Here is a 21,018-nt window from a genome sequence, read left to right on the forward strand (position 1 = left end):
TACACCTGGACAATCAATGAGTTTAAATTTATTCCCCAAAATTAAGCTTTTACCTAGATAATAATAAAAAAAAAAACTCCATTTTGATTGACATCCTTTTTCATAGCAAAACAGGATCATTTTGCGTTCACTTCTTTTGATTAAAGGATCATAAAATAGTCAAATATGTATGTCACAAAGACCTTGCCATTACTTAGAATTATGTAGTTATGGCTAGAACAAGTTAGTGCGAGACGACTTTTCTCTCCTCGCTGTTTTGAACTCGACCTACCTTGCTGCTTGGCATCATGACTGTGTGCCCGAATGGAGGATTAACCGCTTTTGTCATGTCTGGGGAGCGACTGCAATTCCCTAAAGCAAATTGACAATTTTTTCAGGAGTAATGACAGGTGCAGGTCCATCACTGTAACTGTCTCGTTCTTTACCCAGTAAAAGAAGAACAAAAAGGAAGATGACATCTTGAGTGTTTGGTATCAACTGGCTTTTTTGTTAACTTCTAATGAGCCTTTGACAACAAAGTCAATGAGCTTCTTAGATATGTTCTGTACATAATTAGGACCACGCGATCAAATTTTCCGGCAATCAGTTGCGGGTTTCTTGCTATGAAAGGCTGCATACGACACACCTACGTGGGCACCCTTAAATGCGAAAGTAGCGAGATGAAATTGATTTCACTTAGTATGCCTGCAGATCCATGCATCGTATTTGAAGTGTTTATAAAAGGAACTTGACACCATTATTATGAGTTGACGTGTTTTTTCATAGTTCTTGATTATAAAAGGAAAAAGCGTTTTCGTTATCATGATTGACAGAATCCAGCATGGTTGTTCAAATAAGCGTGATTGAGAACAGGGACCTGAGGTAATTCTTTCACAGTTTGTGCCTGGATGTTTGTATAAGTCGTGACAACTCTGCAGTGAGTCACAGCAGTACAATACTGAAAGAATTAATTTCATTGCCAGTTTTTCCATCTTTTATGGATAGTTTGGATCGCATTATTTATCAAGGATTTCTCTATTTTGTTTGCTCGTATCTTGGCAAAAACACAGCAAGTGGTTTCCTTTTCATGTTTGTAATAATAATTATAAAACCTGTAAAAGCACACAATAGGCTCCCATGGGTTCTGTCTTAAAGCTGATGGCTTAAATCCAATCCACCTTTTCAGTGTTTTTGTTTTGTGATACAGTTTATAATATTCTCCTAAACGTCACAGCATCATTTTATCACATAAAATGAGATTTCAAGGATTTACGGGCATGCATGAAAGGTTCTATTTGTCATTGTTTATTACACGTGTCATAGAAACTCCACGTTTTGTGCCCTGTGGCATTTTCCGGAAGGAGATAAGTTTGAGCTTTGGCTGTCCTCCTTTCTATATGCCTCTAGAGGCTACAGTATATGTCTTACTCCTTGATACCCTTTCTCCAGGCACAGAATTAAGCTCTACCCTTTCCACCATCTCTTGTCTGACATCAGTCTTCCATTTCAAACTTTTTGGAGAAAAAGGGTTTCCCCTTTGTTCATAGTTAAATTTTTTTCTCCTCCTGCTGCACCTTCACTGATCTTTCTTGCTGCCCCATTTTTTCTTTTTTTCCTCCTAGCCCAGTTTTTGGTACAAAGAGAGGCATTAAAGCGAGGTTTACACTGTGTTTCAACGGGACCATGGCAGCCCTGTTACAAGCCACCTTGAACAAAGCGGGATGTTCCTGAAACAAGGTTGAGTGACGCGATGTGCAAACATGACTGGCCTGACTTAAGCAATCACACTGCAGATGACAAACCTAGTCGGTCGTAGTAAAACTAGGTGAACACAGCAATACCTGACAGTAGGCAATAGGGCATAGCATATACAGACGCTTTCCAAAAAAATAGAATATCATGGAAAAGTTTATTTATTTCCATAATTATGCAACAATAAACAAAGGAATACTTGAAATTGTTTAAATTGTGGGCCCTGAATCTATAATCTATGAATGTTTAACATTTTGAATGGAATTATGGAAATAAATAAACTTTTCCATGATATTCAAAGTTTTTTAAAAAGGGTCTGTATATTTGCCAACATATCACACTTGCCAACTACCACTCTTCTAAATAAAGCTAAGCCATGTATTTTACCTACAATCCCCACCGTAGCATACTAGATAATAATGGGCGAGCGTACTGTGCAGTGTGTATGTCGATAATGGCGTCTTTAGCATGCTTTGCTACAAGGGATTCATTAATTAGAAAACTAATATTATCAAACATTTACGGAGCGTCAGTATGCATGTGTTCCCATGTGCTGACGCCGACTCTGAAGCCAGGCCAGGCACGAGATTCATTCGACTCTGCCGGGGCAGCAACTGTGCTCCAAAGCAGCCCAGCGTCCATGTTTGTTTAGCCTTGACTAAACGTGACAAATGTAAGAGACCAGAGCTCAGCAGCCCTTTCCCCCAACAGCCCGTCGCAGATACCGTGGTAGACCATGAGAAACCTCGGCAAGACTTAAGTACGGAGAAAAAAAATTCAAAAATAACATTTGGGGGAAAACGAGACTGCCGTGCCCATAGGTAACATATTGTGAACGTAGCATTAATTTTAGCTTTGCATTACTTGTATCTGTATCTGGCTCACATCACATTAAACCTGTTATCTTGTGAACTTTGCCGCACATGTACATACTTTTTTCACGCACATAAACCTTCTGAATCAAGAATGCATGTGACAGCTGAAATCTTTGCCTTCACATCAATCATCTTGTTTTTCAACAGCAAGCATAGAGATATGGTGAGATGCTAATAGATTGAAATCCATTTATGTTCATGTTATTCTGATTTTATATATTCAACCCAGGGAATTTTTGTTTCCCCATATATTGTCTGTTGTTACCATGACAGCGGAACTGAGCTGCTGCTAATTACAGCTCCTGGTTGTTAGGGTTCAACATTACCCCCTGGTACTTTGTGGCTTCCTCTCGTTTGTGTATTCTGCAGACAATTACTGAAGGTTTCCTCCCTCAACGCAGCATCATATGATAGCTTACCTGCAATGAAATGTCTGAGCTGAGATCCCTTTTACTCAATGTACTTGACACCTCACTCTCATCATTTCCACTATTGAGTTTCTTCAAGCTTCTACAATTGGTGATCTAGGTTAAACATTGCATTTTTATTGGCAATTAGGAAGGTCTCTGATGCATTGTGAGGGGGTTATTTAAGATCCAAGAATATTTAATTATTAACGGCAGGTAGCCATTAATAGGGCGAGAACCATATTTGGTAACTTAACCGAAGGCCGAAATGGATACCACACGCCTCACCTTTAGGCAGAACCACATGATTTCTCCCAGTCAATAAATAAAGAAAATAATCATTTAAAAAGTTATATTGAAATATAAATAGATAAGCACCCTAGTGTTTCTAACATTTTGTCTCTCGTGCTTATTCTCAGTCTGTGAAGAATGGTAATGGTAGCAACTGAAATGTAATACAGTTAACTTTACATATTTGCAGTTCAGCATTTCTGAATTTGCCCATTTGTGGATATTTTTTTTTTTTAATCCCATTCTCTCTTATTCACTGAAAAATTCAACAATTCAGTTTTTGTGTTCCATCTGGTGCCCAGGAAACAGTTCGAAGTGAGTTGAGGCACTTCATTAAGACAAACGTAGTCTTTTAACGCCATTTTGAAACCCTTTTGTGTGTGGGGGTGCGTCGATGGCTTTTCAGTATTTGTGGGGTTTGCTACATGCTACTGTAGCTACATACCAAGCAAAGAGCCCCATTTAAAACGGATACAGTGAACCCCTGCATATTCGCAGTTAGACATTCACCTATCCATGTTTATTATTTTTTTGGGGGGGTCTCCAATTAATGCATGTTTTGGGGATGTGGGAGGAAACCGGAGTGCCCGGAGAAAACCCACGCAGACACGGGGAGAACATGCAAACTCCACACAGGCGGGGCTGGGGATTGAACCCGGGTCCTCAGAACTGTGAGGCTGACGCTCTAACCAGTCGGACACCGTGCCGCCGGATATCATTAGTACTGTATAAATATGTTGATTAAAAAAATTTTAAGTTTTTGAAATTTGTTTGAAGGTCAGTCTTTTAGCCTCTGTTTGCACATCTTGGTTAATATGAATAGAAGTATAATTGCTTATCCATTACACAATCATTGAAGGAAAATGATAAATTAGTTTATTACGTAGTCTTTTTGGTGATTTGTACATCAACACTGAAATTACAATCACAGCATTTTGTATGTAGGTTTTATATGCATTCAAGTTTCATCACACACTGAATCTTCATAAAAAATACAGTACAATTATTAATATTGGAAATTTTGTAAATGATCTTAAATGTGCTTACTCAGCTGCCTCCTGCATGACTTAATCTTTTTTTTTTTCCTAACCTCTTCATCTGTTTGTGTGAATGGTCACTCAGCACTCACGTTGGGCCCGTCTGTGGCCTTAATCTGTGAGCCTGGTGGATTATAGCTACTCTGCACTCTCGCAGCATGTTTGCACGTGCGGCGTGACAGTTTACAACACAACTTTGTCCTTTTGTGGGTCGGCCGGACAGTGACGTGGTCACAGCGAGCACGCAGCAAACACAATCGCTCCTCTTTCATCGGCTTGTGTGCTTTTCAAGCCTGCACGCTACATCGGCAGCGCTGATGGTCTCATATTCACAGCATCAAATGGGCACAGTGTCCTCTGTGTGAGCGGAGAGATGCATTGGGGGAGCAGCTCTCGCAGAGTTTTGAACAGTGATCTGCTATCATTTGTTTTAGTTCATTTATTTCCAAACGCTTGAGTGTCACTTTTTAGCGTTTAGCATTTGCTACATTGTTGTAATCACTTGATGATTTTTACTTTTGTGGATCAGGCCAACTTGCATCACATGGAGATTTCTGATGGCATGCAGAAACTTTTTGTCTTCAGGCTGTATGTGAAAATTGAGGCAAGAAGGAAAAACCTTCATGTTCTCATGCCGTCTTTGAAACAATGTGGTTCTTATTCTACGATGGTCATCTGATTTTTTTATTTAGAAACCACTTGGTGGACTGTTACCATTTTGAGTCCAGTTACACTTCTTTCACCTCCCCATCAACTGAGTTTACCTCACACTGCTTTTCTCTCATCGTACACGTGTGTTTGTGTGTGCGCAAGCCACAAAAACTAAAATCTAATCATGATTAAATATTTCAAATTAAGGCAAAATATGCTTGTTCTTTTTTCCTGTCATGATTTTCTTCCTACCGGCAGTTTTTGTTGAAGAGCATTTCACTGGAAGCATTTTTTCCCCCCTTAAAAATCTTAAGTGACTCATTATTGACATTTTATTACTGGTTATGAGTGAGTTTAGCTTAAAATAAGCAATACCATTACTCTATAGGTGTAGGTAATATAAATACACTAGTTTTACAACATCGTTGGGAGTTTTTGAGGCTTGCTACATTTACCTGTTCTAAGAAAGCTTGCAAAATCTAATTTACCTGTTCGATTGTGCCATGAGATACGAGGGCCTTGACTTACGAGGATTTTTTTTCCCTTTCTTTCTTCTCGAGATACAATAAATTGGAAATACGATGGCGCTTCAGACCCCCAACACTAGATGGAGTCAGTAAACTTTGTATCATCCTGCCACCATCAAAGAATTTTGGATTCCTTGCAGTGGAATGACAATATCAGTTGGTGGTAATTCACCATTAAGCTGTTTTGCCAAATTGCCAATCAACCCCACAGAAAAAGAAGAAGAACAAGAACAAGGAAGGACGATACATTAGGAACAGTCTTGTTTTGTGCTCGCATTTTCTGTGTTTACTTTTTTTGTAGCGAGCAAATGTTAGTACTGGATTTTTTGCGATACTGTTGAGTGCAATTTTTCTTATGAAAAAACATGTTTAAAAAAATAATAATAATTCTGTTGCATTTGGGTTGAGGGGGGGCTGCCTGGCACGGATAATTGCATTTCCACCGGTAAAAGGTGATTTGAGTCACAAGTGTGGTCACAAAAAGAATTAAACTCACACCTTAAGGCACCGCTGTATATTCCTCATTTTATAACTTTGTTCATTTTTTTTTCTTTTTTTTAAGCCCAGTTTTTGCAGCGTGCGTGCGTGCGCTTGTCTTTAATTCTTCGTCTGGCACAATCCTTGACTTGTTATTGTGTTGGCAGGTCCTCACAAGAACGTTATTTAAATGAGCTCATCTTACCCATTATACTTTGTGTGGACACTCCACTCCAAAAGTGTTGGAACAGTCAGGCAATATGAGACAAGAGATGGACATTTTAGTTTTTATTATGTGTGTGTGAGTGACCTGACAGGTTAAACCAGTGAAGGATCAGCAGGATGTTTATCTCAGACGCTTGCAGGTTGGTGCCAAGAGCTCACCTGCTGCCTGTGCACGTGCGAGAGCTCATGCTTGTAGTCTTGTTAAAAAAAAACGTGTTTGTGTGTTTCATTTTCTGACCCTTTCATAGTCAAAATAAGCAAAAAAGTCCAGGGAGACATTTTGAGGCTTAGGTGTTAAAAGGTTCACATGAATATTTCTTTGCTACTTTAGAGTTTGGCTTTTCATGTTCAGTCAACCTTCTCTTAACCAACAACCATAACCAATGGTAGACTCAATGAAGCATACAAACATCATTAGCCTGTGTCTTCTCTTCGCACATATGAATGATACGCATGGAGGCTTGAAATTTTGAAAAAAAAAAAAAAAAAAATTGTTTATTTTTAATGCTGCATTTTCAAAGTTTGAAAATCAATTAAATGTAATCGATTTATATTGAATTGCTCTCAACTGTTTGGTTTTGTATGATAAATTCCTGCAGGCAGATCCGCTTTAAAGTAGAAACATGATTTACACGTTTGTTTTTTTTTCTTCTTGTTGTTCCATACGCAATTTTGAAACAGAAGTGTGATAGTCGTATATAAAGTTTGACAATTGCTCTGAAAGTGCTAGAATCCGAAAATAACCAACGGTATCAGTCAAGTTATCATCAAGTCAGATGTGCCGCTGCCCGCAATGAATTTGTGTCAAGGACATTTGAGGATCTGTGTCTCATTTGTCTCTGCTTCTTCCTTTCCCCTTTTGTCCTCATCACTCTCCACCTTTTCTCTTTTCATTCTTGTCACCTTTGCTCTCCGTCTCAACATCCCTCCCCCGTTTCAGCTTACTGCCTCGTCATTGAAGTAAAACACACTACACTTCCAGTAAGGCAAGGATGGTCTGGAGAGACAGACAGAAGGAGGAGAGGGGGGGGGGGGGGGAGAAGAGAGAGAGCGAGAGAGAGAGAGAGAGGGCAATGTTTAAAAAAAGAACGCAGCCTTGGCTTGTGTTCCCACCAGCTCTTCTCCTGTAACTGGATTTATCTGTGTGACAGTAAACGCTGCAGTCAGAATATGACTCGACACAGAATCTGCAATGTGTAGCACTCCAGTCAAAATAATTTTTTGCATAACACCTTCCTATTCTAAATATGTGAAATGTTAGTGAAATGTTTTGGCATCCACCTTGGAGCTACATCCTTTTTTTTATGTCACGTACAAAAAGGGTTTTTAGCAAATATGTCATCGTTTGGCAACACTTCTGTATTCTGTATGCGTCTATAGACTTTGATAAATGCTGGAAGGATTAGAGTAGCCCTGTGTTATTTTTGTTTTTGTTCTTTAGTGAATGCTAAGAGAAAAGCATTCACACTGATTGTAATAGTAAATTTTATTCACAATTCTAATTATTTAAACTAAATCTTAAATTATTACACTGGTACCTTTTTATTTATATACCATAAGTGCCCCCAATTAACACGTTTTTTCAAGTTGTTTTACTCAAACCTACTAAAATCTTGTTCAAACTACGTCATCAACCCGTGGCTATGCTTATCGCTGTATACACGGGGAGTTTGTTACTCGTTTTCCGGGTCTGGTCATGTGACGTTCACAACCCAAGCGGGAGAGCAGTTGGGATATTCATTTTGACTGACAGCAGAGGGCGATATTGCCAAACATGGCGGCCCTCTGAGATGGGTGAAAATTAATGAATTAATCTGTTTAATTCTTATTCCACAAACGCAATATTAATCAGAATACCGTGTTTAGTGTAATGGAGGCACATACAATGTATTCTTGCAAAACAAATTGTGAGTTTAGTTCCCCTTTAATATTCTTATGGCACTTGTCACGGCTGTAAAAGCTTAGCATCTGCATTTGTTGTCCTGTCCAGTGCAGTGTGTGCTTTCCTTTCGTGTAAATGTTGCTTTCTTGTCATGACTTTTATGGTACAGGAAAACACACCACAGTGCGTCGATAGTGTGACTTTGGATTGTCTAAAGCGGGCTACACACGTATCGAACTCACCGGACACATGCATGTGTCACTGTTTGTGTGTGAGCAGACATTTTAAGTTCTACCACCTTGAATTAAAGCATTAAAGGATTACACACTTCTCTGGAGTTTGGATAAAAGATTCCTCCGTTAATGATACAAAAAAAAATGCAATATCATCAGCAAAATAAACTCCATTTGTTCTCCTTCAGTCATGGGCATTTTGGAGGTCGTCTGGCTTTTTCGGAGATCTCTTGTGGCACAGAGCCTTTGACCTTGGACAGTGTAAAGAATGAAAAGAGGAGCTGAGATGAAATTGGAAGCAAGGCAGAGAGGTGGTGACTGGCATAGATTTGTCAAAAGGCAGAACACTGGACAATGCAGTTGTACCTTGACTGATGAGTTTGAGTGAGTCACTTGGTTGATTTTTTATTTTATTTTTTATTTTATTTATTTATTTATTTTTATTTTATTTTATTTTTTTTATTCTTTTGCTTTGTGTTCCAAGCCAACATTTGAGGTACAAGCGAGCATCAGGTATGCCGTATCTTAAGTGTAGTGACAAAAAAAAATGTGTATAAATTCTAAATATACTTTACGCACTAGAGGTGCAACAATTAATCAACAATTATTCGACAACTAATTTGATAATCGATTGTTTAACTTCCCACGCCCAAACCTCCCTCTCCCCAGCCACTTCATCCAGCTCTTTAAATTAATTAAAATTATTATTTTTTTCTTCTAATGATAAGCTACTTTCAGTGTTTCCAAGGCCCCCTTCATAAATCTAACACTAATTTTTTGAATTACCATATGTAGCCTACCCCTAAAGGCATAGAAATTAATAGAGAATTTTTTTATAATGAAGTTATAATTAAAAAACCTTTCACTTAATCAAAAAGTTATAATTAAAACAATGTTTTTTTTTTTTTAGAAAAATGTCATGTCCATAAAAATAAAGCCATATTATGTCAAGATAAATGTGTATTTTATATTTATATTTATTTATATTATATATGTTATATATAAATTGAAAAACATTTATTCATGTAATAGTAAGCTTTTTATTCTGGAAAAGATGCCTTTAGTCTTTACCATTGTTTAAAAAAGAAAATAATAATAAAAATAAATAAATACACGACCTTAGTCCTGTAATAATACAAGCTTCATTCATGCAGGGATGTCACATTTATGTGATGATACATCTAAACCATATCAGAGCTTTTAATTGGCCTAAAGCAAAGGTAGGGAGGAGTAATTGCTTTATTATGTATTATGTGTTTTATTGGTGCTCCGGTCCCCATATGTACAGAAGGTATGCACTTTTAAAAATAATGTGGCATAATAATTTAGTGCAAATTAGTTCACTCATGGACCCCTGGACCCATGTTTTGAGAACCACTGTTGTAGAATTATGTACAACCAAAGCAAACTTGAACATTTCCTGCAGACACCCATACAGCCCAAAAATGCAACCGTCCATTCATTATCAGCAGCTCATCCACGCACTCCTGATTGCAGCTCTTCCAGGAAGTTAATGAGGTCTCATTTTAGATTGCTGATACTGCAGCACAACCAGTTTTCACAATGTTACGCTTCTATTTCTTTTGTATGAACATTCCTAACTACAGTAGAGTGTTCACATTAGTAGAATTGAACACGGACTTTACCACGCACACACAGACATTCAGGAATGTTCTGTTCAACCAAAATAACCTCAAAGTGACATTACAGATGCAATCGTCTGTGGTCTTAATGGACCCGAAGCACTCAAGTAGCTCCTGGTCTCAGCTGCAAGTCTAGAAAACAAATGATGTTTTTATACAGGGCAGCTAATGAGCCAAAATACAGTACGCTTGTAGGAAGGCATGGCTCATTTGTGTGTGCGTGCGTGCCTCAATGCAGACACGATGCAAGCACTTCCCTCGAGATATTTAAAACCGATGATGTAACCTACTCGGCAATGAACTGAATCCGTATTATATGACATGGTTTGATATTGCCTTAAGTCCTTTGGAGAAAGGAGGTAACCTGACAATCACCAAACTTCAGTTCCTGAGCATTTTAACATAAACAAGACGTCTTGCTCATCTTCTCATGGTTTTGTCATCTTCCACCAGTTTCCAATTTGCATCCTCCCAGTGATAGTGTTCTCCAGCCAGGGTGTCACTAAAGCATCACAGTTTATTCCTGATGGCGCTATATTTAGCGTCTAGCTTGTAATGAGTGCCTGTGGTGTCGTTGTTTACCAAAGCTTATATTTTGCACAAAGCTGGGCCTGTGTCAGCCTACTTATTTACCCCGAAAATCCCTAAAACATTAACCCACGACTACTCTCGCCAGTTCTGACACAGACAGATGCTAAACCTTTATGCAATGTTTGGTTGCCCTTGCAAACGCCATCTAATCAGCTGGTTTAATTGTATTCCTCTATATTAGTGATCTCAAAGTGTGGCGCTTGTGCTTTCTCTAGTGGTATGCGAACATTCACTGAATGAATTAAATGTTCAAACCGTAATGTTACAGTGGCTTAAACTTCAAAATACAGTGCAATGCATTTATGTAAAGTTCAGTTGTGTATATTACGTTTGCATTTTAACTCATTCACAGCCAGCCACTTTCAAACTGGACTTCCCCATATTGGTAGCCGTTTTAGATCATTTTGACTGATCTTTCAAGACCCACAGAATATTGTGCTCTGTGACAATAAAAGCACTGAACCTATCCTTCACCAGAAAAAAAGTTTTTGTTTTTAGCTTTTTCCATTCTTATGTAATCAGCAGTAGAACATGGGTTGGTTTTACCAAAAACACCGGTTTCTAACAAAAAGCAGAGAAAACAACCTTTTGGTGAAAAGAAACGTCACGCAGAACAGTGACTTCGACATTATTTTTTTGCCTTTGCTGGAGTTGAACATCAGTGGCTTTTTTAGATGTCGTCCGCCATTCACTCCATGAACTGTATCATCTTTTCTCACAATCGCGACACACACTTTCTACTGCATACTCGGCAAATATATACCGTCATGGCGGTAAATGGTTGGATTCGAGTTGGCGAATAGAAACGTGCATGGCAGTGAACAAATTAATGTTGGTCATTATAGTGGAACTTAGAGCGCTAAATATTTTTGAGCTAGTACTTGGTGTAAAATGTTTGAGCCACCGCTCTATATAATTCTCTTCAAGGACCTTGTATGCTACTTTTAATGTTGATGTAATTGTAATGTAGTACATGGTCACGGTCAGCTGGCGCTTTCTGCCTGACGTCAGTGTCGTCGGCGCAGAGGAGAACTGATGCCGCATATCATTTTAATGTGAGGAGAACAGCTCTCATTACGATCAAGTAATTGCGGTTCAAAGTGAGGTCACCATGCTTGAGTCGGGGTGAGCACCCATGTGATTTCTATGAGCATGGGTGTGTCTGTCACACTGCAAGGACACACACGTACTGACACAGACACACGTGTGTGTGTGTGTGTGTGTGTGTGTGTTTTCTGAGTCGCTTCTCCTCACTAGGGTCGCGGGTGCTGGAGCCTATCCCAGCTATCATCGGGCAGGAGGCGGGGTACACCCTGAACTGGTTGCCAGCTAATCTCAGGGCACATACAAACAAACAACCATTCGCACACACATGCACGCTTACGGGAAATTTAGAGTTGTCAATTAACCTACCATGCATGTTTTTGGGATGTGAGAGGAAACCGGAGTGCCTGGAGAAAACCCACGCAGGCACGGGGAGAACATGCAAACTCCACACAGGCGTGGCCGGGGATTGAACCCGGGTCCTCAGAACTGTGAGGCAGACGCTCTAACCAGTCGTCCACCGTGCCGCTAGCAAAGTAACTAAATTACACTAATTAATTTCTTGCCAATTCACTTAATTGGTCAGAAAATTAAGATTTATTTACAACAAATTATGCATCTTTGTTCATCTAGCTATGCCAACGGTGTCTAGTGACAGAACAATTAAAGGCACTTCCACTAGATGGCAGAAGGTACAAGTAACCCGTGGATCCATCTGTTGCCATTCATAAAACAGAATGATAGCTTTGTGTTCTAATAAACAGGCCCACATTTTACAGGAAGTAAATTTGTGAGTAAATTTAGGCAAGATCATCATTACTTCAGGATACTTTATATACTTTTTGTGACATTTTTTGGGGTGGTTTGCTGTGAGATTGTTTCGTATTAAAATATGTGCCTTGGCTCAATAAAGGATGGGAAATAAGATTAAAGGCATTACCAATACAATTTGGGTAATATGTCCATTACAATCTCAGATTTCTGCTGTTTGAGCCACGATTGAACCGTTCCCGCAGCCCCAGTTCCTGTCATCGTAAATCATTGTCTATGAACAAGGAAGTCGTAATCTGCTATATAACAAGCACACTGACAAAGAAATATGAAAGATGAAACCGGAAATATGGTCACACCCCATCCCATTGATTTATTTTATATATTTAGTTATACATCAGTAATGGAGAACCATGAAGGATGAGGTAGAATCCCACACGCTTACAGTTCCAGCATTGATATGTCAATTTCCTGTCACTATTAGCTGACAGAAAAAAATCTTAGAGACCGGTCAAGAAGGTGTTCTACTCCCCCCAGACCGTCTTCCATGCACCGTCATTTTTCTTCCTCACATTTACAGGTCTACTGTTTAAAGACCTTCATCTGAGCCTCCACTCTTTGAATCTTTTTACACACTTTTTTTGCCCTCTCCCGCTTAAAGTATGAATGACCCCCATTGTTATTACACTTCCCCACTGAGGCCTTTTCTGCCATTGTGTTGGGGATCTGATGCATGAACAGTGAACTAAGCTTTTTGTGTGCATGTCTGTGTGACTACAGTAGGAGTTTCATCTGGTGGAAAGTTTTAAGGACTTGTTGTACACACACACACACACGTCACAAGACATCACGAGAGCTGAACAAAGTTGCTTGTGCTTTTTGTTCTCGCCAAAAAGCTAACACACCCAAACATTTAAGACTTCAGACAGACTTTCGAACAGGAATAAACTATACACGCTGTAGTAGTTCACAGTCTGCGTTCACTTCCCACTCAGTGACGGTGGGAATGTGAGTGTGAAAGGTTGTCTTTCTCTACTGGCAACCAGTCCAGGGTGAAGTCTCCCTTTCGCCCAAAGTCAGCTGGTATTGGCCAAAGATGGCAGCAAAGCACCTAAAATGGAGAGGACCATAAAGCATCAAATCCATGCATCTAGCATGTATACAATCATGAACCCATGTTACATGTTGTTAAAGGTGTTAATTTATTCTACACAAACAAACCACCTTCACATCAGGGTCATCTATTGCATTAGCCAGCATACTAGCAGCTAGCTATATAACACTATATAACCTATCTAGGTTATATACAGCTCAAATATGGATGAAAATACACATCAATGAATTAAACCTAACAACCACACCAAGCACCAAAGTAATAATTGTTTTGGTCTTTGCAAAAACCAGCATCTAGATGAAATTTTCAGGGAATTGCAGAGGATAGCTTTAAAAAATAAAAATTAAGTGAATATGTGAATGCCAAAACACGAGTAAGAGAGGGTTCACTGTAATCTGTTCCAGTCCCCCCGAAATGTGTGTTCCATGTTTTAATCAAGAAAAAATGCCCTATATTGCATAGAAACATAATAAAAGAGAATGTAAAGAAATAAGCTGTTTTTTTTTTCCCCCATAAAACCCGATTACTGTTCATTGAGACAAGCCGAAAGTCTCAACAACTGCAGTGTTGGTTTTGTGCCTTTTTGGCCTAGTGAGTAGTAACTTGAGGAGCTAAAGTCGGGTTGGCTCAACTTGGCTTCTTTGTTTGAATGACTTGGCATGAGTTTAGCTCCTAGCGAGTGTACTCATTTTGTATTTTTGTGTTTGATGGTCCAATTCAATAATCGGCAGAAAGTGCATTAGCGACTGTGGCTGTCCTTTCCCACATGGAAGGGCATAATTACTCCCAATTATTATTATTATTATTATTTTTTACACTTCACTCAAGCGGCGGCGTAATTCAAGCTCACTTGTACTAAAATTTGGCTCGATTGTCCGTATGTTTGCAAGTGTCATGTGGAAGAGGTGTAAATATTTAAAACGTGCAACATCACACGCTTGACCCCTCTACTCATCTCCCCCATTCAGGCCTATTTAAAGATGCATCGTGTGTGTGTTAGTTTCTTGTTTCAAACAATCACAAATCATCCACTGTTCTGTGCCCTTTCTAACCTTTTCCCCCTCTGCTCTTCCCCCCTCAGCGGAACCACTTCCTTTGACGGACCTATGCCGCCGAGCGGCCCGCCTTGCGTTGGGTCGGGAGCGCCTTCGGGAGATCGAGAGCCTCCCTCTGCCCGAGTCCCTCAAAAATTACCTCCAGTACCAGTGACTAACACCGGCAGAATCCACTGGCACCACAAGGACACACACAGCCTAGCAGCAGGTGGGCAGGAAGGAAGCATTTGAAGGAAACAAACCAGGATGAGGAGGGTGGTCACGAGCTAGCGTGCTACAGGTGGACTCACTGACACATAAGGAGAGCAATGTCTGGAGTTGCTCTTCTTTCATTTTGGACTTGGAATAAATTATTGACACAGCGGGGTGGAGGGAAGTGGGATGTAGGTGACTGTCGCCACCTAGTGATGAGAATAGAAACTGTGCAGAGAAAAGCACACTAATCCTACCCTGGAGGCCTTCTTGACGAGTCAGCGAGCACTGACACCCGCGACAAGAGGATCGGAGCACAAATGTTTTCTAATCTCAGCGACCAAAAAGCTCTCTTTGGGTTCAAGGCGTCAACATGTTGCTCGGATCTGCGTTGAAGCCCCTTTGCAGACATGTTACACGGCTGGTGTCATGTAGCTAAGACTTTTATGTTTTACATTGAGACTCATTTAAACACGAAGTAATGCATTTTTTTTTTTAACTTATTTGCCATTATGTCTTAATCCTTTGAGGGGATGTAATGTTTTAATAGTTCATCTAAATAAAGAAAATAACACAAAATTGAATTTTAGTAGATTTTTTAAAATGCATTATCAGTGAACGTATTAAATTGATTGAAACAGGCTGGTGGTCTGATCATTACATTTTGTTTTTAGGGTCTTTAAAAAAGTGACATATTTGATATGTTCTGAAACATGTGAAACGTTACTACAAAGGAGTAATAGGGCCACACGGAAAAGACAAAAAATGGTAAAATTATGAGAAGTTTAAAAAAATATTTTTGGGACAAATTTGTTTACTATACAGTATATATTATATGGCATATATTAATAGTGCACTGTTGCATTTACGTCCACCCATCCATTTTCTGTAGCGCTTGTCCTCATTCGGGTTGTGGCTGAGCTGCAGCCCATCACCGAGAGGTGGAGGTGCACCCTGGACTGCTCGCCAGCCAATCAAAGGGCAAATACAGCCAAACAACCGTTCACACTCACGGGCACACCCAAGGGCAACTTAGTGTCACATTTACATTTAAATGGAAATTTTGACATTCATTCGTTAAATTATAACTTTTTAATGAAAAGAAAATTACAGATCGTCTGTGTTTTCTTACTATTACTATCTTTTTAAAACTTTATCTGGGCAGCATTTTTCCCAGGTTTTTTTTCTTCTTCACTACTTTGACTTGACTCTGGTAAAATGTTTTTCCTCAGGGAAAAAAAATAAAAATGTTCTTGTTATATTGGGAGTTTGTATTTTTAGAATGTAAACTTTCAAGTATTGACACTGTGTTGTATTATGGATATGACTTATTTTCATAATATGACAAAAAAAAATCAATATAAAATTTTCTCATATCACAATTTTATTATTGTAGGAACAAAAAATAGAAACAACTAGATCAGTGGTTCTCAAACCTTTTACCAGCTTAGAAAATTTTGGGCTTTTGCACACAGATGGCTTACTGACTGAACTGCGTAATTCACTGCTTAACTGCTGTATAACCTTTTTACCTATAGAGGGTACAAATGGACAATAACATGGTCATAGGGACCATGACTTGCATTGACTTGAATCTCAATATTACTTTCAATAAAAGCTAAAAGTGATGTTAACTGTTCATTAATCTGTTTAATAAGTCATATACAGTTACTTCACATTGTTTTCTGTATGTTAAATCAAAGTTATTCTCTCTAAAATATGTTAATGTTTTTAGGTGTCTGGAATGGATTAATAGGATTAATTTACATCATTTCCAATGGGGAAATATTGCTTTGGTTTTCGTGTGATTTAGTTTTAGTTAGACCTTTTGGACAGTATTAATCATGAAAAACAAGGTTTCTCTGTATATAGAAAAAAAATCTGCCCTTAATGAATCAGTAAAAATGTATTGAACATAAAAGTTAAAATTCAACTGAACTGTACTTAAATGAACTGTACTGGATTTAAAAAAGTTGAAGCCCCTGTACCGTAATCCACAGTTTGAACATTTAAAATTGGTAAAAAAAAAATCACGTACTACTACTAGGGAACCCACGTACCTACCACTAGTGGTACTCATACCACTCTTAGAGAATGACTAGTCTAGATGACTTAAATTGGGTGTGAGTGTGAATGGTTGTTTGTCTATACGTCTCCTGTGATACAACAGAATACATTATAGAAAATGGATGGATATTCTTGTAATATTCAATTTTTTTGTAAAATAAAAAAAAAACAGTTTTCCACCCTTTAATATACCAACTTTATTCTCAAAATATTGCTATTTTTTTCCTCAAAAATACTACTTTTTCTCTCGTAAAATATATATTTTTCTCTCTTCAATTATGACTATATTTGCCTAACACTTTCCGCTAATTTTACCATTTTTATATCTTTTCCTGGTGTGGCTCCAATAATCCTCTGTACAGGTACATTCCAGTGACCATGTTAACTAGTTCTGATGTTCCTCTTGAACCCAGCTACATGTCTGAAAGGGGCTTCAATCATAAAAGTCAAAATAAATTCCTTTGTTTCTTAAATTGCACTGGACAGGATACCTACTTTGACCAAAGTATTGCATGTGGAGCCGCACACACACACACACACACACACATTCATATAATATGTATGTACACACAGTAGAATTTGTCTGTACTCCGCGGTCGAGACCCCCATTGCAGTGTAGTGCTAGCATGCTAATAATGGCAGTACAGATGAAGAGTAGGAAGAGCTTATTGAACCTGCTGGAACTTGTTTGAATGACAACAAGCCACAGAGCGGCTCTGCTACTTCCACAACTGATTAAAGTCTTAGAGTGGAACTTGCAAAAATGACCTCTTGCGCCGTAGCAGTTTAAGACTGAGAATGCACATGATCATTAAACACCCACGCGCACAAACACACTGTATACCAATCATGTTCCATTTCTAAAAATAAAATGCTTGAGTCACTTTTTTTTTTTTTTATATATCTGAGTTTGTGTTCTTATTAATATTATTGTGAGTGTGGAGTTTGATTCTGATGTCAATAGTTCTTTGTTGTTGTTTTTTTTAAACTAATCATTGTTACATTCAGGTAAATTTATTACAAAGATGCTGGTGATGAAGGGAGGAAAGTGTAACCATGTTTCTTCAATGCTGCTTTTATTATTATGATTGTTGTTATTATTATTATTATTATGAAACATGAGCGGCGTGTCCTTCACATGTAGAATGTATGGCGAGACGGTGCAGTTGTCAGATATGAAATGTGAATAAAAGCAAAAAGTCAATTTGAATAAATGTCTGCAGGATTTTCTTTTCCCATTATTTTCTAGGTGGATTCGCATGGAGAGTAATGAAATAGAAATACTTTGTTCCTGTAAAGTGGATTTTTCAGGTATCTGTACTTTAAATATTTTTCTGATGAATTTTTGCTTCAACTTCCTACATTTGAAAGTAGATATCTGAACTTTCTATTTCCTGGGTAGGTTTATGGTCTGAATGGTGCCTTTGGTAAAAAATAATAAAATTTTCTGACAGGAAACACTTGTTTTTTTGTTGTGTAAAAATTAAGTTCTTCTTTTATACTTAAGTACATTTTAGAGCGCCGGTGTGCAAATGTTTATGAAATGAACAGATGTGCCAGATCATTCGTGGGGTGGGGGGGGGGGGGGGGGTGAAATCTCTAAAATGTTTTTTTTTTTTTTTTTACAAAATTCATCCTCATTTTAAAATGTTATTAATGTAATAACAATTTTTAAATATGTGAAATTGTTTTATGAATATTTATCTCTAACAATTCATACATATTTGCTAAATTAACAAATGCATTTTAACTAACTGATCGGAGGAAAAACAGGCAAAAAAAGAATTCTATAAAATGATTAATGCTCATTTTCAGTTATTTTTAAATGTTTTAACTAACCAATTAATAAAATAAAGTGTGAGGTGTTTATGTAAACTTAATAAAATAGCTTTTTTATTTATTACTCAATTATATTTATTAAATGTTGAATGCTATGTAAAATTGTTCCAAACAAATTAACAAATTGTTAACTGAGATAAATTGGAAACAATGAATCAATTTTAGGGAAAAACGTTATATTAATGCAACAAATATTACATAGCCTAGTGTAAATGTATCTAGTATAGTAAATGCCGAAAGACCCGCATTAAAGAACAGAGCTCGCTGCGTGTAGTCTGCGGGCCATAGTTTGGTGACCCTACAGGACTTGAATCTACAGTTGTTCATTTTCACAGAACTGTAGTGGCACAGAATTTGATGTGAAGTCGGCTTACCTTGCACCTGAAACTTTCCATCTTTTAGCCTTCACAAGTGTATCGGTATCGTGTGTCAAATGTTGAGTAACAGCCCATTTCGGAATGTCAGTGGTCAGTGGTCGTCAATGCGACGCCCAGTGGACAAATTTAGTAACAGTAGCTACTTTTATGGAAAAACTACATACAGTTAATGTTCTCTATCCCCACGTGCAGAATTGCAGAAAACGTTCATATTTTTAATAGGCTCAAGACCCACCTTTTTTAATTTAGCCTTCAATTGTTATTTTATTAGAACTTACATTGAAATTGTTTTATTTGCTTTTTAACTTATTATTATTTATATTTGATCTTAATGCTTTTTTTTTTCCAGTTTTTGGTCGGCTCATTGAACATTGGGTTTTCTATACATGCATATGTTTTGTGTAGGTTTATGATTATTTTATTCTCTTTCAGTGTTTTGTCCCTCTGCACTGGGAACTGTGACGGACCATGGCCATGGCCTCAGTCGCCACGTGGCTCCTCTTCCGCGTACTGGGGCTCCATGCCAGCGTCCTGTGGCGGCGATCTGTTGTCTGCTCCTGGTGCAGACGGCTCCTTGAGCTGGTGTTTCCTCACCTGCCATGTTCCCGGCCATAGGTCATTAGATGATTACATTATTATTGTTAGTATTATTTTGTGTGCGCATGAGTGGCGGGATGGGATTGATTTGAACTATGGCATGCACTTTTTAGTTGCCTGTCATTGTATGAAAAGGCCCCCGACGAGCCTGTTGTGGCCCGTGGTCCATATGTTTGACACCCCTGCTAAGTTGTTCATAGATGTGAGTGTGAACGCTTGTTGTGCCCTGCATTTGTCTGGCCGCAGCTCACCCCAACCCTAATGAGGACAAGCGCTACAGAAAATAGAAAGATGGAGGCCTGTTAAACAGCTGTTACTAGCTTTTAAAAAACTGAGAACTGAGTCCCCACATGCAGGATGTTTTCTGAAGCAATTTGGCTCCAAATTGTGTCAAATGTGCAGTTTCCTCCCGAACAACTCGTCATCTCTAATTACCACTCGAGGCTATCGATGCACTCCAAGCCTTGTAAAGTGAGCGGGCAGCCATTAGCGAGACTTGATACGGTGACTACCTTCACAAATAAACATATACAGCACGCTGCCATTGGAGAGAAATGCCGATTCATGTCTTTTTCTAACGATACTGGCAACTAGAATAGTGAGGGGAAAACTCTAGCAATGAATTCTTGCCAGTCTGAGGTCCATTAGTGTTATTGAAAGTGTAGTGCTCATCAGTAAAAGGCCCATTAGGCTGCTAATTAGCAGTTTGTACTCCATTATCCTCGGAGAACTGTGCAAAAGGATGCCGCACGCAAAAACCATAGAAAGGAACCCATCAATAACTGAATCCAACCATCTTTCAATTTCCTATACAGTAACCTCTTGTTATGCACTAGGTGGAATCTGTGAAGCAGCGACCATATATTTGAAATGATTTATACAAATTGTAAAGCTTTATCAACCTCTCCAGACTCTTATTAAATCATCCCCAGACTCCTATTAACCTCTACCAATCAGTGTTGGGAAAGTTCATTTTCTCCGCAAACTAGTTCAAAGTTCAATTCACCGTTCCAAAAATGACCTAGTTCAGTTCATAATTCAAAATTTGGAACTAAGTTCACCATTCCAAAAATGAAGTAGTTCATAGTTCTTTTTTTTCTTTTTCCTCTCAATATGTATTCCCCTTAAAATACTGGCATTTCATTTTCCCATTGTTGCCATCCATTCAGTCCACACTAGTAGCCAGCTGCAGCTTTCACCCCACAATCTCAAAAGCATGAAAAATGTGGCGCTTGAATGGTCTTTTTTAAAATGAGGAATTACAACAAAAACAGGACTTTTGTCCTTAATTTGCAAACAAAAACACGCAACACAGTATGCTAGGAACGATGGTGAAAGGACATCGATAACTCTGCATTCCTCGCAGCTTTGGCTGACTATATTAACAGAATA

At 38.5% G+C, this 21,018-nt stretch overlaps 1 protein-coding gene across 3 annotated transcripts in view; it reads left to right on the forward strand.

The window, feature by feature from the left end:
* The window catches only part of spsb4a (splA/ryanodine receptor domain and SOCS box containing 4a), an 87,537-nt gene extending 72,150 nt beyond the window's left edge, over positions 1-15,387 (forward strand). For all 3 annotated transcript variants that reach the window (XM_061797811.1, XM_061797809.1, XM_061797810.1), the window contains one exon: positions 14,581-15,387. In XM_061797811.1, coding sequence (XP_061653795.1) covers positions 14,581-14,708 — 128 coding nt within the window. In that variant the 3' untranslated portion in view covers positions 14,709-15,387. The remainder of the gene's footprint in view (positions 1-14,580) is intronic.
* The last annotated feature ends 5,631 nt before the right edge of the window (positions 15,388-21,018 follow it).

Source organism: Phyllopteryx taeniolatus, chromosome 14 (genome assembly GCF_024500385.1).
Source record: "Phyllopteryx taeniolatus isolate TA_2022b chromosome 14, UOR_Ptae_1.2, whole genome shotgun sequence".
NCBI classification, from domain to species: domain Eukaryota; kingdom Metazoa; phylum Chordata; class Actinopteri; order Syngnathiformes; family Syngnathidae; genus Phyllopteryx; species Phyllopteryx taeniolatus.